We start from the raw sequence: 23,787 nt of genomic DNA, 5'->3' as shown, positions 1-23,787 counted from the left end.
GAAATAATATAATAAGGAACTCAACAATGCACACCGAGACCTGTGATAACTTCAGTTGGCAATTTCTGAGAAAGAATAAAAGGGAAGGGGTACTGCGTGATCAGTGTTCATTTTGGCAGCAGATTTCGATTTAGTTTTTGTCTTATGCCCTGTACACACGGTCTGACTTTTCGATGGAAAATGTGCGATCGGATTGTGTTGTCAGAAAATCCGATCGTATGTGGACTTCATCTGACTTTTTCCATCAGAATTTCTGACACACAAAGTTTGAGAGCTGGATCTAAAATTTTCCGACAACAAAATCCAATTGTTTAAATTCCGATCGCGTGTAGACAATTCCGACGGACAAAGTGCCACGCATGCTCAGAATAAAATTGTGAGATGAAAGCTATTGGCTATTGGCCTCTTGATAGTCCCATCGTATGTGTTTTACGTCATCACGTTCTGAACTATCGGATTTTCCAACAACTGTGCGACCGTGTGTATGCAAGACAAGTTTGGGCCAAAATCCATCGGAAAAAATCAGACGGATTTTGTCGTCGGAATGTCTGACTGTGTGTACAGGGCATAAGTCTAAAATGGCATTTTAGTTTTAGTCCCATTTTAGTCTTCTGCAATTGTTTTAGTCGTATTTAGTCGACTAAATCTCCAGTACATTTTAGTCGACTAATACTAATTTTAGTAGTTTAAAATCTAATGGGTGGAATAAAATTGTAATGCATTAGTTAATATTTCTCTACAATTTCCAAACTAATATACTGCTGGAGTGAAAAATCTAGCATGTTATTGTTTATGGTATTGAGGTATGAACATGTACTACAGACCAGTGTTAATATTGAAGTCAAGTTTCAATTTAGTTTTATTCTTAGACTTTTGACTGAAATGGCATTTTAGTTTTAGCCCCATTTTAGTTTTAGTCGTATTTTAGTCATCTCAATTGTTTTAGTCTTAGTCGTATTATATTTGTATTTTAGTAGGTTTATGGTAACTGTGAGAGACAGAACAACAACAAAAATCCAAAAAAACGTATTTAAAAAAAAGTTATAAATTGATTTGCATTTTAATGAATGAAATAAGTATTTGACCCCTTCGCAAAACATGACTTAGTACTTGGCAAAACTCTTGATTGCGATCACCGAGGTCAGACGTTTCTTGTAGTTGGCCAACAAGTTTACACACATTTCCGTAGGAATTTTGTTACAACTCATTGCAGATTCAAGTCATTAAGGTTTCCAGGCTGACGTTTGGTAACTTGAACCTTCAGCTCCCTCCACATATTTTCTATGGGATTAAGGTCTAGAGAATGGCTAGGCCACTCCTGGACCTTAATGTGCTTCTTCTTGAGCCACTCCTTTGTTGCCTTGGCCGTGTGTTTTGGGTCATTGTCATGCTTGAATACCCAACCACGACCCATCTTCAATGCCCTGGTTGAGAGGAGGTTCTCACCCAAGAATTTATCCTATCCCCTTAGAAGAAAAATACCCCCAAAGCATAAAGTTTCCACCTCCATGTTTGAAGGCAAGGATGGTGTTCTTGGGGTCATAGGCAGCATTCCCCCTACAAAAGATACAAAAACAGGGAAAGAATAATAATAGGAAATTGTATAATGAGAATAGTTTATATTTATCCAGATGGTGTCAAAGGATATGTATTTTTTTTACATGCAAAGCAGGTCATTATACAAATTCCTATTATTCTTTCCCTGTTTTTGTATCTCTCTTTTTTTGTATATTTTTACCAATATCCCACTAGTGAGGATTTTTTGACTGAAGTATTTCATACTTTACATCCACAACTTATTATACAAATGTACATGTTATGTGAGTATCCATTTCTATGAAGGTATTGTGTTCAAGTACTATATTCTATATGCTATGCTGAAATACATTGATACCTCTTATCTTTTGTTCCAATCTATCGCTATATATAGCTGTGTACCCTTTCTGCCTCTTTATTAACGGTGGTCGCCAATCATGGGTTTCCCTTTTTCCGGATGTATTCCATTGAAATAACCTTGTCTTTATTTACATTGTGTTTTATATATTGGATAATATATTCTCTCTCTCTCTATATATCTATACACACACACACACATATATGTATGCTTATTGCATTTTATGTTTTCTATACATTTGTCAGATCTGTAAGCTCCTGAAGAAGTCCTCATATGTGTGCAGCATGTCCAGCGAATAATCCTCTTGTGACCCTTGATTGGCCTCAATTACTCCACACACTCTACTTTTGTTGGATAGTGCCACTGGTTATATCTTATTACAATCAGCATTTTCTCCATTTAAAAACCCTGAGTCCCCAGGGCCAAGCATTTTGTTGTATGATGTGTGATCTCTTATGTGTTGTACATAAGCTTTTTAACCTTATCCAATTAAATAAATTCTCATATTTTTATTCTAAACATATGTGCCTACAAAGTCCATTCGTGTAATTCCTAGTTCTTTTCCAATATTTTTTTCCCTCACTGTATAACCCATCAGATTTTTGTCATCTGGAGATTTCCCTTCACTTTCTGTCCCATAGCCAATCAGGAAGTGTAAGGAAATCCCTGCCAATTAAGGGAGTCCCTTGGGGACCCCCCTGGTCACCTGAATTAGTTACAGCATCGGAAGATTTACAGTCTATTACTATTCTGGGGACAACTTTCAATGTTCGATGATAATGGTAAATAAGACAAATACAAAGGGGGAATCTCCTTAACGGGGGCACAGACAGCAATAAACACTGACAGAAGTTCTAATCCCTCTCCACTCTATCCAAAACGAAAAATGACCTGGTAACGGGTTTTCTAGGAAATCTTCCAGGACGGCACACCTAAGATGACGAGTCCCACCTGACCGGAAACACAATCAACAACACAGTTTAAAAAGCCCCTCCCTTCCCTCTGTCCCTCAGTTATGACCAAGAAAATCCCCACACCGGTGTCAGAGGGTACAATCTGTGAAACAAACATCCCATACCAATAGGGCTAGGGAAGTAGGCCTGCCGTCCTGGAAGATTTCCTAGAAAACCCATTACCGGTAAGTGTAACTGGTAATTTTCTCCAGTCATCTTCCAGGACGGCACACCTGATGATGATGAACATGAAGTTCAGGCCTACCTTAGGGTGGGACCACTGCTTGTAGGACCTTCCTGCCAAACGCCAAGTCCTGAGCGGACAACAGCTCAACCCTGTAGTGCTTCAGGAAGGTGTTCTGGCTTGTCCAGGTAGCTGCTTTGCAGATTTTTTGACTGAAACACCCGCCTTCTCTGCCCAGGAGGTCACCAAAGATCTAGTTGAATGAGCTTTCAAGAGAGCTGGGACCGGCTTGCCCGAATGCTCATAAGCTACCGTGAGGTCTGCTTGATCCACTTGGCTATCGTAGGTTTTGAAGCCTGGATACACTTTTTCTGACCCGAAAAACTAATTAGCAAGTGGTTTGACCTTCTAAACTCACTGACTCTGTCTAAGTACATTAATAAACATCTTCTGACATCTAACAAATTAAAGTTATGTTCCTTCTTGTTTTTTGGATTTTGGCAAAAAGAGGAAAGGACAATCTCTTGTGACCTATGAAAATCTGAGGTCACTTTTGGCAAATATAAAGGGTCCTTCCTGTCTGAGGATCACCCTATCCTCTAATGCCGCGTACACACGAGCGGACTGTATGGCGTACTTAGTTCGTCATACAATCCGACGGACAGTCCGTCGTACTTTCCACTGAACGGACTTGACCACACACGGATGCACAAACAGTCCGTCGAAAGCTTGCGCGATGAGGTGTACAGCACGTACGACGGGACTAGAAATAGGAAGTCCAAGACACAGCAAAGCACCCTTCCGCCGTGTAAATCCTTTCTGGGCATGCGCCATTCTTAGTCCGTCGAACTAGCATACTGACGACCGTATTGTCCGCTGAAACCAAAGTACGATGGACAGAATTTCGAAAAAAACAAATTCTTAGTACGCCGGACTGCACGCTGAAATAGTCAGCTGAAGCCCACACACGACCGGATTGTCCGCTGAAATGTGTTTCGACGGACTAAGTACGCCATACAGTCCGCTCGTGTGTACGCGGCATTAGACTAACAAAAAGGGCTCTTTAATTGTCAGAGCCTGCAAATCGCTGACTCTTCTGGCTGTAGCGATCGCCAGAAGAAAAGCCACCTTAAGGGAAAGAAAACTAACTGAAACTTTAGCCAACGGCTCAAAAGGTTCCCTAGTTAGGGCATCTAACACAAAAGACAAATCCCATGGTGGAGAGCAGGCTATCAGGTCCCTGAGGCTATGGGGACCCTCACAGTGCCCAAGCCAACAGGATCCCAGGGAGGAGAGAAAAAAGGGGTCTCCAGCTGTCCTGCCTCCCTGGGAAAAATAATGGGCAAGAACCCTCCTGGAATGAGCGTGGCTCCCTCCGTCTCTACAGTCCCCACTGACTGCTGAACTGGCACTTCCAGGGGGGAGAACTCGGTCCCAGACCGAAGTCTTTTAGGGAAAAAAAAAAGAAAAAATGTTTTGCTGCCATCCTGTGGTAAACACAATCAATAACCGAGGGACAGAGGGAAGGGAGGGGCTTTAAAACTGTGTGGTTGATTGTGTTTCCTGTCAGGTGGGACTCGTCATCTCAGGTGTGTCGTCCTGGAAGATGACTTGAGAAAGAAAGTTTTGCCTTTAGTTATACTTTAGCAAAACAGAAAACATTCAAGCTTTTGCAAGTGTGCTAGCCACCAATTACAACCCCATATTATTATTATTATTATTATTATACAGGATTTATATTGCATCAACAGTTTTCGCAATGCTTTACAACATGAAGACAGACAGTAGTTACAATACAATTCAATACAGAGGGCCCTGCTCGTTAGAGCTTACAATCTAGGAAAGCAATATACATTGATATTTAAATCTCTAAACGTATAAAAGCTCCATATTACCCATGATCAAGTTATCCCCGGTTTTTTTAAATGGTGACTGCTCAAGCAGCCCTTCTGCACAATGTGGCGGCACAATAAAATTTACTCAAAGTTGTTAAACAACTGGAAGTAATAACCACATATTTGTTGTTTTCATCAGTAAACGTTCTATTATTTTTTTAGTAATAAACTTCTCCAACACTTGATAAGACAGATAAAACCAAGCACTAGAACCTAAACAGGTATTTGCAATTTGGGCTCCCGACTGAGAAGAAATTGGATAGGGACAATTGTCTTAACGTCAAAACCAGACACTTTGTATTGGACTCCAATGAAAACAGAGTGTGACCTTCAGAATGCCTTTCTTGTTTTTGTACAAATGAAGCTATTTATTAATGGAATACATTGCACTTTAACAGAGTTTGACTGTGATTCAACACAGCATGCCTGATGGAAATAAGTACAAGCCTGTACCTTCTGTAGGATGAATAAGGTACTGAATGTGATATGAAGTCTGTTAACAGCAATGATCAGTTAAAGTACAAACTTATTTGAAATACAATAATCCAAGGCATTGTTGTTGGCGTAAATGAAAGGTAAATGCTTACTTTGATCATAGGGATTGATTTACTAAAGGCAAATAGGCTTCTCACTTTGAAAGTGCAGTTGCAGTCTGCAAAATAATTTTTCCTGTAGCTTAGTGAATATAATGAAAAAATTCGCAAAGACTACCCAATCATATACAGACATATAAAAAACTGAATTTGGCTTTCTGATTATTGGACGATGGAAGTTAGCAGAGCTCCACCTCGTTCACTAAGCTCTGGGGAAAATTCCCTTGCAGAGCGCAACTGCACTTTCAAAATAAATAGTCAATATTTGCCTTTAGTAAATCAATCCCATAGTCTCGAAACAAAACCATGATCGGTACACAGCAGTGCAATTACCAGTAGGAACACAGCATTATTAAGTTCACCTAATGAGTCAGTTTAGTGGAATCAATGTTAGTAAACCTAAATGTATAGATGTACATTTTACAATTGCATTTTGACCTACTTCTATGCATTTTCAACCACATACATGTATATAAATAGGTGATCAGCACTTAAAAGAAGTTGTTGGTTACATATGGTATGGGCATGTCCCAAATTACAGGACTTCTGGGAATCTGTAGAACAAACAATAAACATCCATACAGGTGTGTCACTGGACGGGAACCTGGCCGTATACTTATTGCTTGATACCCCACTCTCTAATAAGAAATATAAAAAGGTATCCCTCAAACATCTTCTTAATGCTCCCAAAGCCTGCCTTTCAGCAATGTAGAAACAAAGTTCACTATCTTACAATGGCTTACTAGGATCATTGAGATTCAATGTATGGAACAATTCACTATGGCTCTGGAAGATCAGAATGAGAAGTACTAAACAATTTGGAACACTTGGTTCTTTAAAAAAAAAAAAAAGACCAAAACTCTTCTAGTACCTCCACACAAGCAATTATCTTAACTCTGGACTTCTATGTTATATGTGGAATTGGTCTTGGACGTGGGAGGGGTGAGGTACCCAGACACTTTACTGACCCCTCTGTCCCAGTTCCCTTCCCTTTCCCACCATCTCTTTCTCCTATCCTCTTGCCCTGCTGCATCTATGCCAATCTACAGTATATATTTCCAAATCTTTACTGCTTTCTCTCTCTATTTTCTCAAGTGCTTTCTTGAATTTTCAATGGAAAATATGTAACTTAAGAGAAGGTAAAGTTGAACTTGTATTATCCTGACTTTAATCAGTAATGAAGTGTTAAAGTAATGTACGTTGCATGTTTGTTATGTATCTTTGATGTATACAACCTGGACTCTCGAAAGAAGAAGAATAAAAAGAAAATGTCATTTACTGAAGTAGTCACAGCCACTTCCATGCAAAAGAATGGACATTTGTGGCTGAAATACGTGTGGCTATTGGCTAAATAAAGTAGATCTGTACAAAACATTCGGTAAGTGCTGGAAATAATCTTTAAAAAAAAGTCAGCTCATCACTGGCAGTCACCTGTGGGTTGAATCATATGCTGGTTTCCCATCTCTTGAAGGCTTTATTGATGAGCTTTTACCAAGTAATTTGTGTCTCTGCACCCTCCATAATGTCATAACAAAGGTATCAATCTCTCTCAGATTAGGCCTCCGCATTGATATGTTTATTGTATGGAGCTCCCACCATGGCATAAGCATGCCACCCTTAAAGCAATGAAAAAACATTCTTACCATCTGCCATTCAGCTGGCTCTATAGAAAAGGATTCATTCTGAGCTGTGTTTTGAAGGGTAACCGCATCTTCTTTCTTGGATTCCTTCTGTCCAGCTTCATCATCAAACTCATCAGGGCTCTGTGTAAATAAAAAAATAAGCAACTTAAAAATGTAAAAGGTTGCACTAGCAAGTTCTTATACAATATAATTAGGGACAAAGAGTTTTTTGTACTACAAATACTGTAAGGGATAAGGACACAGAGACATGCAGCGACATCTAAAATGTACATATCTGTTGGAAAAAAAAAAAAAACTGTGGGCAAGGGTCATTACACCCCCCCCCCCCCCCCCCGTGCTTCTTTACTGTCCTATAACTATGATGGACAGCCTCAATAGGGAGATATGGATAACAGGACAGAGTGGCTTAAGTTCTCTACCACAGGAGCCAGTAACCATCTGTATAGGAAGGATATGCAAGGTTTATGGTCTCCCAGGGCGCTGTACAACATATGGAGGGACACATCTAGGTGTCTGCTGTCCATTTAGACCAAACGGTTACTTTAGGTAAACTTTATGGTTTGATTTATTAAAAAGTCAAAAAGACTTAATTTGGCAAGGGAAGTTGCACTTTGCAAGGGTATTATCCTCAGGGCGTAGTGAATGTGATGTCATTTCGCTTTGCAAAGAATCAAATGCAAGGAACAAGGAAACAACATTTTGCTTTCACATGTTTGGATGATGGAAGTCAGCAGAGCTTTACCTCATTTACTAAGCTTTGGGGACAATTCTCTTGCAAAGTGTCTATTGGCCTTTAGTGAATTAGGCATCGTTGTAAGAGAATTTGGCAGGCTGGTTATACTCAAGTTGATTGATCGATCAACTTGGCACATTCAGCTTTCCCATTAATGGTTCTAATCAGCAGGAACCAGCCGAGATTTGAACCGTGTATGGCCAAGCCTTAATCCTAAATTTTTAGATCCATTGTATTCTGTCAACTGTATGGAGGGAAGACCTCTAAAGACTGCCTGCAGCGTATGAATTCCTCTTTTTTTTTTACATGCCTTTATTTATATGTATATGTTGTTCAGTAAATGTGACAGTTACAGGAGTTGGAACAACGAATATACTGACAGTGGTTCTTACAATGGTCAGCTTTTATTCACATGGTTTAAAAACATTTTTCCAAAAGAAAAAAATAAACTGCTGCTTTAACTAGTTTAGAAGTTTTTTCTGGAGCTAGTTTTTAATTTGTTTGTTGCTTACTTAAAAAGTCAATCTAAAACCAGATGCCCATCTAGTACTGCGGTGTTATAGAATAATTCTGCAACTGAAAGTTATGTGTTAGCTGGGATTTCATTTTTTAACAGCCCTAAAATAGTTCCTAATCGGTGTAGTTACTTCAGAGGAAGAAAACAATGGGCTAAAATTTCCATTCACACTCTGACCTCAAGGCTCGGTTCACACTGGGGCAGCTTCAAAGTCGTCCGACTTTGAAGTCCCCTGCACAGTGCGACTTCAGCGTGGCTTGCAAACGACTTCTGTAATAGAAGTCAATGCAGGCTGCTCCGAAGTCGCCCCCAAGTAGTGCTGGAACCTTTTTCTAAGTCGGAGCAACTTGAGTCACTCTGATTAGAATGGTTCCATTGCACTGAATGGAGCGCGACTTGTCAGGCGGCTAAGCAGTCTGACAGGTCGCCCCTATGTGAACTGAGCCTTAAGCAACTGCAATTTGCAGTGTATTCTTAAAAAAAAAAAAAAAAAAAAAAAAAGAAGAGGGGCTTTCTGTATTATAAATGCTAAGATTTACAAGCATGAAAACTGAATACAAATTTTAGGGAGAAAAAGGATGTTATTATACGGAGTTATTTTTACAGCCAAGTCTTTAATATTTGGGAATGTCCCAGAAAGCAAAAACTGAATATATAATTGGTGGAATTATTTAATTCTATATATAAATAGAAAAAAGATGATTTCCACTGGAAAAACAACAAATAAGACAAGCCAATGGAAAATATAAAGGTTTCTCTCATGCTATATTAGATTCAGGACTGCTCGTAAACAGGAGAAAGAGACTTGAGTAGATGGCAGAGGTTTCCTCACAATTTTAAGCCTGTTTTATATATCATATTTATTAAAGACTTTACCAAAAATACATTTAGGGAGCATGTAATGTAACATTTTTATACTAAAGTAACACTATACAATATCCTTATTCGGCAAAAAAAACTAACAAACATGCACATCCACTACTTAAAACAGTAGTAAACCGCATCCAAAAAAAAAAAAAAATTGTGCACTTTGGCAGTTTGAGTCATAATGTGCTAGTATGCATCGCATACTAGTACATTATGACAGACTTAACTGAAAACAAAGCCCTCCGGCGGAATGCTGTCACCACTAAAGTCACTTCCATCTTCATTTGGTCTTCTTTCCGGGTTTACGGCCATCTGACTGGGAGTTGCCGTTTACGGCACGGCTCTGCCCTTCCTTCAGAACGCATGTACCAGTGACGTCACCAGCTGCAACTAAAGTAAATATCTCCTAAACTGTCCACATTTAGGAGATATTTAAAGTACCTATAGGTAAGCCTTATTATAGGCTTACCTATAAGTAAATTCATACATGGGAGTTTACTTCCACGTTAATCATCTTGTATTTTGTTTCATGAAATCATTTTTGCTGTGTTTTTCTGCCTCCATTCAATGTCCTTCGTGAGCTCCTGAACCCCTCTTTTTCCACCCACTTGCACTGATTTAGAACAAGCAGTGTACATTAGTTGCCATCATGTGCACTGCTCTATGTTCACTACAAATCCCATAGTCCATCTCGGGAGGGAGCAAGAGAGGAGGTTCCTACGTATGGAGAGACCATGGAGAACAAACACAGCTACCCTGTAACAGGATGTCAGTCACAGCTGCAAAATAAAAAGGAGTTCGGAGATTTGCAGGAGGCCGAGAGCAATATAAGGTAGTTTTTTTTTTAGTTAAGAATGCATATTTTTTTAAACTAGTTTGTCACTTAAACCACTTCAAGCCCAGAATTGTCCCTCCCATTTAATCAGAACTCTTTAGATTTTACCATGCAACTACAAAGCATTACCACTGGTGTTAGATAAGACTACAGGGTGGCCAAAGAGTTCACGGTAACATTATTGGAAGTAGGAGTATCTCTAAGCTGTCCTACCTCAAACCCTTGCGAGTCCCACACGAAGATCTCAAAACCCAGAAAAACGGTTCCATGGTTAAGAAATGCTACATGGTGCTTGGGAGGTAGTTTGATGTAGTTGATGGAAATCAAAATTTGCAACACTGACATCTTTTTCTTAAAGTAGCCATCATACTTACACCATTTACTTTGGCTGAAACTACAATGCACAAATAGCAGCAGACACCTGCATCAGTCAGATACATGACTTGAACTGAGCCAAAGATATTTTTGAACTCAGCTTGGATCACTTTAGATGCAAATAGCAAAAAACTGTTATGTCGCGTACTCACGATTGGAAATTTGGCCAGCAAAAGACAGATGAGAGCTTTTGGTCAGAAAATACGATCGTGTGTATGCTCCATGGGACTTTTGCTGGCCGAATTTCAGCCAACAAAAGATTGAGAGCAGGTTCTCAATTTTTCGGTCCTGTGATTGCCAAATATGATTGATAAGGGTGGCACAAGCAGCAGCCAACTATACATGAAACGTAGAAGAGGACTGATCACCCAGCAGCTGTAATTATACACCGATGAGATTCTCAACTGACAGCATCTTCCAGCTCACCAAACAATATTTCAGCAGGTAATTATTATGTTGTGAAATCAGTTACTGCAAATACTGTGCATATATCATTTACTCTCAAAGATGCAAGCCTTCTCTGCCTAAAACCTGCATATGTACGGACACCATCCCAGATTTGTTACAGATATAGTGATATCCAATAAAGCACATTTAACATGAATAGATTTGTCTTTTGAACTTTGAACACTGACTGAAACAGACTTCTATTTCCAATGTAAGAAAAGAAAGCTGAAATCCACGTTTATGGGGAGTAATGTCTAGTGGCAAAGGTTCCCTACCGCCTATTACAGAAAATCAGCTAAGAACTCATCTCACCATCATACTCTTATACTGTATCACTTACACGCTGCAATTTGGTTGTCACATTTCCACGTATTTGTTGGTTTCGAAGGCAATTTACGAATAAAGCTTGCAGGGAGTATATGCAATTTAAAATGGAGTGTACAGGTGCTTTTCTATAATGTGAGAGGTCTATGAATACTTCAAATAACAGTTTTGTAGCACCTTTTATATGCAGAGGAGCGCATTGTAGCATTACTTACATTCACATAAATATACATAATTATTATCAGAAATGCAAGTGTTTAGATTTTTTTTCTTCTTCTCAGAGCAGTGCAGTTCCTCCTTTAGAAACATTTGATATCAGTGGGTCTCAAAATCTATAGACTAAAATATTCGAAAGACACGGTACACAAACTGGAACATGTCATGTCATCTATGCAGATACCATTTATTTTTACTCCTTTTTTTTTACAGGTCTGACTGTTGGTAAAGTGGTAATATTTGAATATCATTTCGATATCTTTTTTTTCAGCCAGTGACTCCCTACAATGGAAAATCCATCACAGCAGCTGTTTAGCCACTTGATTGCTTTTATAGGCAACATCCCCCCCCCCCGGGCCACCCTCCAATATGCCTCCCGGCTCGCCTGTGAAATCGACAAGCCTAAGAATGAATATTGCGGTTTACCACAGAGCTGCCCATGGACCAGATGGTTCCCGGCCATATCTTTGACCCTTTGGAGGCTGGACGCGACGCCATGAGGTCACTTCCAGCACCGTCACATGTAAACACTGTCCCTTTTTTTTGCTGGGAAACTTGAGATTGTTTGTTGTTTTTTTATCTCAGGCTTCCCAGCATAGAGGAGAGATCTGGGGTCTTATAGACCCCACATCTCTCTGTAAAAAGGACCTGTCATGCTCTGTCCTATTACAAGGGATGTTTACATTCCTTGTAATAAGGATAAAAATGATCAAAAAAAACTCACGCGCAGGAGCGAACGCATTTGTAAGTAATGCCCACATATGTAAAGAGCGTTCAAACTACATATGTGACGTATCGTCGTGAATTCTGGAGCGAGAGCAATAAATCTAGCAAAAGACCTCTGTAAGTCTAAACTGGTAATCTGTAAAAAAAAATGTAAGCGGAGCCTATGGAGATTTGTAAGTACCGAAGTTTGGCACCATTTCACAAGTGTGCGTAATTTTGAAGCGACATGTTAGGTATCTATTTACTTGACGGAACATCATCTTTCACATCATACAAAAAAAATAAAAAAATCGGGTATAACTTTACTGTTCTGTTTTTTTTTTTGTTAATTCATAAAAGTGTTTTTAGAACAACTTTGAAAAATTGCTGCACAAATACTGTGTGACGTAAAAACGACTGCCATTTTATTCCCTAGGGTCTCTGCTAATATAATGTTTGAGGGTTCTAAGTAATTTTCAAATAAAAAAACACAGATTTTACATATATGAGAGAACTGTCAGAATTGGCCTAGATGGCAAGTATTTATTTGCACTTGTGACCATGTGTGGCCACCCCAGTTACTGACTTTAGAATGAACGTCATAAAGCAGCACTGAATCCAAAAAGGCAGTAAGAAACAATCAAATTAAATACTGTACACAAATCAGACTAATTGCTTATTTAAAGCGGGGGTCCACCCTAAAGTGGAGCTTCCGCTCATTGGAATCCTCCCCCCCTCCGGCGCCACAATTGACACCTTTCAGGGGGGGAGGGGGTGCAGGTACCTGTACAGTACAGTTATCTGCACCCACTTCCGGCGTAGATTCTGCAGAAGGTACGCCCCTTTCCACAGAATCTACGCCCCTTTCCGAAGGTCCCCCGCTGCCTGCTGGGAAACACATGGATCCCAGAGACAGCGGGGACCATCCTTATTGCGCAGCGCAACTCGCGCATGCGCAGTAGGGAACCGGGAAATGAAGCCGCAAGGCTCCACTTCCTGATTCCCATACCCAAGATGGTGGCAGCAGCACCCGAGAGACGATCGAGAGATGGGCTTTGGGTGCCGACATCGCGGGCACGCTGGGCGGGTAAGTGTCATTATTTTAAAAGTCAGCAGCTGCAGTATTTGTAGCTGCTGGCTTTTTAAAAAAAAAAAAAAAATGGCGGACTCCCGCTTTAAAGCGGAGGTCCACCCTAAAATGGACCTTCCGCTCATCGGAATCCTCACCCCCTCCGGCGCCACAATTGGCACCTTTCAGGGGGGAGGGGGGTGCAGTTACCTGGATAATCCAGGTAACTGCACCCACTTCCGGGATAGCTCTCTGCGGAAAGGGGCGTAGATTACACCCCTTTCCGCAAGTGCCCGCCCCCTTCCGCAAGTGCCCCGCTGCCTGCTGGGAAACACACAGATCCCAGAGGCAGCGGGGACCGTCCTTATTGCGCAGCGCTACTCGCGCATGCGCAGTAGGGAACCGGGAAATGAAGCCGAAAGGCTCCATTTCCTGATTCCCACACCCAAGATGGCGGCAGCAGCACCCGAGTACCGATCTAGAGATCGGCTTTGGGTGCCGACATCGCGGGCGCGCTGGACAGGTAAGTGTCACTATTTTAAAAGTCAGCAGCTGCAGTATTTGTAGCTGCTGGCTTTTAAAAAAAAAAAAAAACGCGGAGTCCCGGCGGACTCCCGCTTTAATATTACACATTTTTCATTCCCATGTATTAAAATTGTGTCAGTGCACTACATTTAATTGATATTTGTGTACAGTATTTTATTTATTATTGCCTTTTCGGATTCATTGCTGCTTTATGACATTTCTTATATTGGCACATGGTATCACAATTGCATAGTAGCTACTTTATCCTGGCGGATACAAATACCCCGTGCAGATTTTTATTTTATATTATCCATAGATTAACATCGGCTTGTCATATGAGTATTTCTAGATTATCCACTGTTTATTATGCTTAGTGAGAACAAACTAGCATATTATAAATGGGTACAGTGATAAAAGATGTCAATAATTTTATTGTCGCGATGTGTTTCTGTCGAGTACCATAATTTCATCTTCGAGTTTTTAACAGAGCATGCAGAGAGGTGTCCTCACCAACGTCAAAGTTCAGGTGTTCACTGTGGCTGTGGAAATCATTGATCCCATGGCATGACTTATTGGCAATGACTTATAGCTCAAAACAAGTTAACACTGAGAAATGTTTCCTTGAATTTGGAAATTACCATATAGAGCTATGGTAATTTAATAGGACTAAATCAGATCTGAAAAACGTTTTCTTTAAAGCATGGTTACGTTCCATTCTCCATCAATGTACTCACACCGATACACTAGGGATGAGAAAGACAACAATCTAGTCTTATGGAAGGCATAGAGTTGACTATGTATTAAACAGAATACAATATCCTTCTTTCCTTTCCCAGTGTGAATCAGAGGACGTTGTGTAAATAAGCGGTGACCTGTTAGCTGAATAAGTTGACATGTTAGGTCACACGGGATGTGTATTTTGCTGAGAATCTAACAGCAAGCTCAAGAATTTCTTAAATTTTGCCAAAACAAACTTAATCCAGCACATTCTTTCATAAATGCTTCACAATAAAACAATCAGTGATATAAAAATAGTAAAACTGCCTAGCTTATTGCTGTCACTGCACCTACACAAGGGCCGTTATTACTGCCACAGACATCATTGACTGAGGTAAAGTTTCGACAATGGCACCAGTGAAGGGGGGGGGGGTAAACAAATTATTAATGCTGACACTATTATTGCTGACACCAACACCAATGAATGGGTATGGAGATGGGTTATTAATACTGGGGTGTTAATATGGCTGCCACAGATATCAATGCCACTGCCAGCAATGAAGGGGCATTACTAAATGACTGAAACCAGGAAAGCGTGGGGGTATTACTGCTTCAACTGTCACCGACACCAATGATGGGTGGTTAACATTTCTGATACTGTCACTGACACCAATGAAGGGTGGTTAATATTGCTGGCATTGCCACCAACACCAATGATGGGAGGATTTAATTGCGCACCTATGGATGAGGGAAGGGGGGTAGTATTACTGGTGCTGACAACAAAGATTGCGTTTTTTTTATTAATGTGAGCTGAATGCCACTTCCCAGAAACCACTGCCTGACTGTTTCTGCGACAGCATATTGCTTTCATATAGGCCAGTTTGAGAAAGAGGAGGCTTCCAGGAACGGGGTTATTCCTGTGAAGAACATGTCTTTTCTTGGTTTTATTATGATATGTTAAATCATGTGTCCTTTAGTATTGTGTTTATATGAATTCCACCTACAGTACTCAGTATAAACACGGACAAATTAAAAAGGTTCAATGTTTAATGTTGGTAAAGATCTTAAACCAGATCCATGCTGAAAAGTTAACACATGGATATTTTTGTGAACCGTCTGTTTAATATTATATAAAAAAAAAAACAGCAGCAGAAATTCTTCCCATTTTTTGGTAACAGAGGTAATGCTTCTCCTGAGAATTGTTACTTTTCCTGGAGTTGGACTTTATTCTAACCAGCTTGATCATTTAAACAGGGCTCTTTCACAGGCCCGTGGGATAGTCCGAGACCAAGCACTAGATTTTTCACATGAAAGGTGAGGTTTAGGTAAAGTGCTCATACCAGAAGTACTGGTATTTATTCAGGCCTGGTGGCAATTAGTTTGGTGATGTGGCAAAGGAAAGGTATTATATGATGGATGTGGGGGTAGATATTATAAGGTATCTGTTGCGTTGCCCTGCATGGGCAAAGCACAGCTCAATCTAAGCCATGATCAAGCGCAGGCCAGCTCATTGTTCCCTATCCAAAGAGCAAACCAAGTAAAAGCCCAATAAACCATCTATACTAAAAGTGGAAAAGAGTAGGTATACCCTGAAAACAAAAATGTGCCACCCGGTAATGTATTTCGGTAGAAGAAACTTTATAACCCCTTTACTTTCCCCTTAGAAATGTTTTGTAATCTGTACACTGACTGCAGCATGAGGGCAGTACAGTTCACGCTATGACATCTTACAGATTTTGAAAATGAAGCCAAGTGCCAACATAATGAGACTCAAGCTTGCATGCGTGGAAGTTATAACATCCCGAAGGCTGCCAAATGAGGGAAGCAAGAAGACGGTATACCCAAAAGAAAAGAAAAGGAGAAAGATATGGCACCAATGGGGGAGAAGTGGAAGCTGGGAGAATGGACCTCACTTTGATGGAGGACACACCCAGAAGTAAATGCGTCATAATGTGCAAGTATGCTGTGACCAGCAACCCTTTACTTTCACTTTAAGGGACTGATCCTTTCCTAATTTAAACAAAGGAAGTCCATTTTAATTTTGAGTGACAAGTGGCAGGGTAAAGCAAAATTTCCTAAAGTTTTAAAGAAACATTACTCACTTCTCATTATCTGCTTGTTGCCCAGTTGTTATGTTGACCCTTTAGTTTCAATACTTTGAATCACTAACCCAACACAAGTATACCATTAAGGATTTCTGACTTTCCTAAAAATGCCTAATGGATCAGGAACTCGGCCACTGGGCCAGAAAACAGACCATCAGATGAACCACCATCCATGATTCTCAAAAGAGACATCAACCCATCTATGACCAGCATTACAGTCTAAACTTTTTGTTTGTTTTTTTAAAAAAGTCCCAAGTTAAGTTAAACTGCTGTCAAGTTTTAATTGCCTCTGTGCACCTATAAGGGAAATTCACAATTTGTTTAATCAACCATTGTTACAGGGAGTGAAAGTGACAGAAAATCCAAAACTAGAGGTTGTTAGAAGAACTACTGTCCATGAGAAGATTTTTCTCACTTTGGGGGGAGGGATTTCCTCTAGTTGTGTCTGTTGTGTCTAAGGGACAAGAAGAAAAGGGAAATCCCTCACTTGAACAAAAAAAATACATCTGTCTGGTTTTAACCATTTCCTACGCTTTCCATAAAGAAAAAAAAAAAAAAAGTTTTGGCTTGAGATATACTCTAACAAAGCATTGAGATTAAATAACAGCATGCAAATAGCATCTTTCAGCTATTTTGAATTCTATAATCTTTGCTCCACTCAACAAACTAACAGGAAAAACAAACTTCACAAAAGAGAAGTATTTCAGTGTATTGCACTCAACTGCGTGCAGCTTTTGTTCTTTTGCATTTGCAATTTAATCAATTCTATTTGGGTACAGCGTCTCAAGACCGCACAATTGTCAGTTAAAGCAACACAGTGCCGTATTGCAAAAAATGGCCTGGTCAGGAAGGAGGTAAAACCTTCCAGGGCTGAAGTGGTTAAAAGGCAAAACATATACTGTACAAACGCGATAATATATTTCAAAGCTTCTTAATAACCTACATAAAAAATAAAAGCCATTTATTTGGGGCATTTGTGCTTTAACCACTTCAGCCCTGGAAGGATTTACCCCCTTCCTGACCAGAGCACTTTTTGCGATACGGCACTGTGTTGCTTTAACTGAAAATTGCGTGGTCGTGCAACGTTATTATTATTATTCACGATTTATATAGCGCCAACAGTTTACGCAGCGCTTTACAATGTATAGGGGGGGGCAACACAATTACAGTACAATACAAAAGGTACAGGAGGACTCGTAGAGCTTACATTCTAAAGGGAGGGGGTGGTGGTACAAAAGGTAATAGCACCCAAACAAAAAAATGTTCCCACAAATAGAGCTATATTTTGGTGGTATTTGATCACCTCTGCGATTTTTATTTTTTGCGCTATAAACAAAAAAACAGCAACAAAAAAAAAAGCAATATTTTTTACTTTTTGCTATAATAAATATCCTTAAAAATATATATAAAAACTCATTTCTTTCTAAGTTTAGGCTGATATGTATTCTTCTACATATTTTTGGTAAAAAAAAATTTAAAAAAAAAATCGCAATAGGTGTATATTGATTGGTTTGTGGAAAAGTAATAGCGTCTACAAAATAGGGGATAGATTTATGGCATTTTTATTAATTTGCTTTATTAGTAACGGCAGCGATCTGCGATTTTTCTTATGGCGGACACATCAGACACTTTTGACACTATTTTGGGACCACTGTCATTTATACAGCGATCAGTGCTATAAAAATGTACTGATTACTGTGTAAATGACACTGGCAGGGAAGGGGTTAAACACTAGGGGGCGATCAAGAGGTTAAGTGTGTCCTAGGGAGAGATTCTGACTGTAGGTGGGATTGCTCACTAGAACATGACAGAGATCACTGCTCCCGATGACAGGGAGCAGTAGATCTCTTGTCATGTTGCTAGGCAGAACAGGGAAATGCCTTGTTTGCATCTCACCGTTCTGCCGCTCCGTGACACGATCGCGTGCCCCCGGCGGACATCAAGTCTGCGGGACCCACGTGCACGCTCACATAGTATGCAGCGGGTGCACATCCACTATGCCACGATTTAAAGGGGATGTATCTGCACGCCCATTTGCCCAGCTGTGCCACTGTGCCGACGTACATCGATGATCATCGACAAAAGCTTCATGTTAAACAGTGTATATAGTGTATGAACCATAATGCAGATCTAAAATGTAAATATATATATATATATTGTGGCAGCAAGCAGGTAAAGTCACCTGGTTGTATCCAGGATGGGAAATATGTGTGCCCTAGATTCAGGCTTTATGCAGACTTTTACAATTAGAGGGGAAGAGTTAATGAGCCCAGCTGAAGTAAGGGGGGCTCATTAAGACCTCTACAAAAAACCCCAGCATGCTTAGGGAGAAGCTCCATCCTGGAACCAGTTTTGTGTTGTATAGACTGGGGAGTGTGATATCTGTTCTGTTCTGTGAGTTAACGCCTGTGTGGCAAACCTCTACAACAGAGACAGGGACTGGTGCAGCACAAGGCTGCACTCAGTTGTTAGACAGGGAATCTAAGTGTGTAGTTAGAGGTCAAGCTGACCAGGATTTATTTTCATGTTTTATTTTTGTTTGGCTGTTATATGTATCACTGCATGTAGCATAAATAAACTGCATCTTTTGTTTTTTTGCACCTACAACGCTGTCTGCTGTGCCTGATTTTGTGTTGTGAACCCATCCAGGGGGTCACACACACCCGCTGCCGAGCTAACCCCTCACAGTTGGTGGAGAATTTTGGCAGTTTTTTTTCAATTTTTTTAAAGGCCAGCATGGAGGAGATACTGAGACAGCTGGCTCTAGCAAATGCAAATCAGCAGCAAACAAATGCGGCTTTACAAAAGAGCCTTGCAGCTCAACAACAGAGCCTTGCAGCCCAGCAGAAAGCTCACCTGCAGAGTCTGGAAGCTCAGCAACAAGCACAGCAGCAATCTGAAGCCCGCTTTATAGACCTGTTGCAGAAGCAAGAGCAGAGTTTTCAACAGAAAATAGAGACATTAATACAGCAACGTCCGCAGACCAATGAAGCAAGTGGTTACAATAATACTGCATCCTTTGGTGTGAGCCGTTTATTGACAAAAATGACTGGAGAGGATGATCCGGAGGTGTTTTTGACCACATTTGAAAAGGACTGCTGAAAGGGAAAAGTGGCCTAAGGAGCAATGGGCTGGACTGGTGGCCCCTCTGTTAACTGGGGAATCGCAGAAAGCTTATTATGACCTAGAGCCTGACCAAGCAAAAGACTATGTGGTGCTAAAAACAGAAATATTGGCACGGCTGGGTGTCACCCTGGCCGTCCGGGCTCAGCGTGTGCATAATTGGACTTTTCAGGTTGGAAAACCCCCCAGGTCTCAAATGTATGATCTCACTCACCTGAGCAGGAAGTGGCTGCAGCCAGAGACTTTGACCGCACCAAACATTGTGGAACGTGTTGTTATGGATCGTTTCCTGAGAGCTCTTCCTACTGCCATCCAAAAATGGGTAAGCCATGGAGACCCAGAAAATGCAGATTAACTTGTGGATCTGGTTGAGAGGTACTTGGCTACAGAGAACCTGACCACCTCTTCCAGAGACTCACGGACTTTCCACCCTAAGACCAGATCATCCCCAGTGGTGGGTAAGATGACTCCAAGGGGTGAGGGTGGAGAGAGTGAGAGGGTGGGAGTTCTACCTAAGGTCTGGCGGGAGCAACCCAGGAAGCCCAGGCTGCAAGAGACAGCGAAAAAGATTATTTGCTACCGCTGCCGGCAAGAGGGGCATATTGCAGCCAATTGCCCCGTTGTGGATGAGCCTATGCAATGTGACTTTATAAGGGAGAGACGTCAGTCGCTGTTTGCGACAGTTGCATGCACTGCCATTCGGGGACCTGAGAAACATTTATGTAAAATGTGTATTAATGGTAGAAATGTTGATGTGTTGCTGGATTCAGGTAGCCTGGTAACATTGATAAAAGCTGAATTAGTTACTACAGAGGTCTCTGGGAAGAACAGGGTGGCTGTTATTTGTGTGCATGGGGACACCTGAGAGTATCCTGTAACTTCAGTGTTTTTTGAGACCCCCAAAGGTAACCTCTCTCATCAGGTGGGGTTAGTGTCTCACTTACCACATGATGCTATTGTGGGAAGGGATTTTCCAAAATTCTGGGAACTCTGGGATTGTCCTGAGCCCCCCACTGGTGCCCCTATAAACCAGGAAGATGACCAGAATTCCTCTGGGAGTGGTGAGGACTCTCCTGAATTTCCCTTGTCGGTATTGACGGGGGAAACTCGAGAAACTGGGGAGGAGCCAACATCCTCACATGAAAACATGCCGTCTGTGGAGTTTTCGGATCTTGAGGTTCACAGGGAAAATTTTGCCACAGAACAGTTAAAAGACCCCACCCTAATAAAGGCACGGGAAAATGTGGTGAAAATAGATGGCGAGTTAGTGAACCCAGATAAGACTTGCCCTTATCCTTACTTCACTATGGAAAGGAACCTGCTGTATCGAGTGGCTCAAAGGGCAGAAGAAACCATTGAGCAACTTGTAGTGCCCAAACCTTACAGGAAGTTGGTGTTAGAATTGGCTCATGGGCACATTCTGGGAGGTCATCTGGGGACAGAGAAAACCAGAGAGAGGCTATTGCAGAGATTCTATTGGCCTGGGGTCATGAAGGAAATAGAAAATTATTGTTCCTCCTGCCCTGTGTGTCAGAAGTCAGCACCTATGCCACATTTCCGTAACCCGCTGGTACCTCTTCCTATCATTGAGGTCCCCTTTGAAAGGATCGCAATGGATTTGGTAGGTCCGATAATGAAGTCCGCCAGGGGGCATCAGTACATTTTGGTTATATTGGACTATGCCACCCGTTATCCGGAAGCAATTCCTCTCCGAAATACCTCGGCCAAAACCATAGCCAAAGAGCTATCTCTTGTTTTTAGCCGCGTCGGTATTTGTAAGGAACTGCTTACAGACCAAGGTACACCCTTTATGTCCCAGGTTATGAAAGAATTATGCAAGTTGTACAAAGTGACGCAATTGCGTACATCTGTGTATCACCCCCAAACAGATGGGTTGGTTGAAAGATTCAACAAAACCCTTAAACAAATGTTAAAGAAGGTGGTGGATAGAGATGGAAAGAATTGGGACTGTCTAATACCCTATCTAATGTTTGCCATTAGGGAGGTACCCCAATCCTCTACGGGTTTCTCACCCTTCGAGTTGCTCTATAGGAGACACCCAAGAGGGCTGCTGGATATCGCCAAGGAAACTTGGGAAAATGAGAGTTCTCCTCACAGGAGTGTGATTGAGCATGTCGCCCTGATGCAAGATAGAATTGCACAGGAAATGCCAATTGTAAAGGAACATTTAACCCAAGCGCAGTTAGCACAGCAGAGAGTGTACAACCGTGGGGCCAAGACCCGTACTTTTTCCCCGGGGGATAGGGTCTTGGTGCTAGTCCCTACGGTTGAAAGCAAATTTCTGGCCAAATGGCAAGGTCCATATGAAGTAATTGAAAAAATTAGTGAGGTGAACTACAGGGTTAGACAGCCAGGAAGGCGAAAGCCGGAGCAGATCTATCACGTCAATCTGCTGAAAGCCTGGAGGGATAGGGAATCCCTAGTCGCAGAGACTTTGTCACAAGTACAGCCTGATTGCTTAGTTCCTGAGGTTGGAATAGCAGACACCTTATCGAAACCCCAACAACAGGAGGTTAAAGAGTTTGTACTTCGTAACAAAGAGATTTTCTCTTCCGGGACAAACATCTAGCGTAGAGCATGACATTATCACCCCACCAGGAGAAAGGGTAAAACTAAAACCTTATAGAATACCAGAGGCCCGACGGGAGGCAATACGTGGGGAGGTTCAAAGGATGTTGGAATTGGGTGTGATAGAGGAGTCCCAGAGTGACTGGTTCAGTCCTATCGTACTAGTGCCCAAACCTGATGGGAGCTGGCGCTTTTGTAACGATTTTCGACAATTAAATAAAGTTACAAAATTTGACACCTACCCCATGCTGCGTATAGATGAGTTGATTGACCGGCTGGGAACAGCCCGATATATGACAACTCTTGATCTCACCAAAGGGTATTGGCAAATTCCCCTGGCCGAGTCGGCCAAGGAGAAAACTGCGTTTGTAACCCCAGATGGGGCATTCCAATATAAGAGAATGCCGTTTGGGTTACAGAATGCACCGGCAACATTCCAGCGGAAAATGGATAAGATTCTGAGGCCCCATCATAAATATGCTGCAGCTTACCTGGATGATGTGATTATCCATAGCACAGACTGGGTCTCACATTTGCCAAAAGTACAAGCAGTCCTAGACTCTATCCGGGAAGCTGGGTTTACGGCCAATCCAAAGAAGTGTACCATTGGACAGGAGGAGGCTAAATATCTTGGGTACACTATTGGGAGGGGGGTGATAAAACCCCAAGTCAATAAAGTCGAGGCCATACAGAGTTGGCCACGTCCCAACAGCAAGAAACAGGTACGAGCCTTTCTGGGAATCGCTGGCTATTATCGACGATTCATTCCCCATTTTGCTTCTCAGGCTGTGCCCCTCACCAACCTGACAAAAGGGAAAGAGTCTGTCATGGTTAAATGGTCCCCAGAGGCTGAAGAAGCATTTCAGTCCTTAAAAACAGCCTTATGTAGCCAGCCAGTGTTGTACTCACCAGACTTCTCTAAGGACTTTGTTGTACAAACTGATGCATCAGACGTTGGGTTAGGAGCAGTGTTATCCCAGGTCTGGAACGGGGAAGAGCACCCAGTCATTTACCTCAGCAGGAAGTTGAAGTCCCATGAGGTAAATTACGCCACGATTGAGAAGGAATGTTTAGCAGTGAAGTGGGCTCTAGATTCCCTTCGGTACTATCTGCTAGGTAGGCACTTTGACCTGGTGACTGATCACGCTCCTTTAAAGTGGATGGCTCAGAACAAGGAGACCAATAGAAGGGTAAATAGGTGGTTCCTGGCCCTACAGGAATTTAACTTTACAGTTAAGCATCGCCCTGGTGTTAAAATGGGGAATGTGGATGCTTTGTCTCGGATACATGCGTGTCTGACTGCTTGTGTTACAACCCCAAGGTTGAAACAAGAGGGGGGGGGTATGTGGCAGCACGCAGGTAAAGTCACCTGGTTGTATCCAGGATGGGAAATATGTGTGCCCTAGATTCAGGCTTTATGCAGACTTTTACAATTAGAGGGGAAGAGTTAATGAGCCCAGCTGAAGTAAGTGGGCTCA

At 41.5% G+C, this 23,787-nt stretch overlaps 1 protein-coding gene across 3 annotated transcripts in view; it reads right to left on the bottom strand.

The window, feature by feature from the left end:
- Positions 1 to 23,787, bottom strand: part of PAWR (pro-apoptotic WT1 regulator) — a 169,758-nt gene that overhangs the window by 39,716 nt on the left and 106,255 nt on the right. For all 3 annotated transcript variants that reach the window (XM_077473709.1, XM_077473708.1, XM_077473710.1), the window contains one exon: positions 7,163 to 7,282. In XM_077473709.1, coding sequence (XP_077329835.1) covers positions 7,163 to 7,282 — 120 coding nt within the window. The remainder of the gene's footprint in view (positions 1 to 7,162; positions 7,283 to 23,787) is intronic.

This window comes from Lithobates pipiens, unplaced genomic scaffold (genome assembly GCF_037356315.1).
Source record: "Lithobates pipiens isolate NorthernLeopardFrog02 unplaced genomic scaffold, aLitPip1_a1.2 Scaffold_8, whole genome shotgun sequence".
NCBI lineage: Eukaryota > Metazoa > Chordata > Amphibia > Anura > Ranidae > Lithobates > Lithobates pipiens.
The sequence above is the reverse complement of the archived record's forward strand: the minus strand, read 5'-3'. Positions and strand labels throughout refer to the sequence as shown.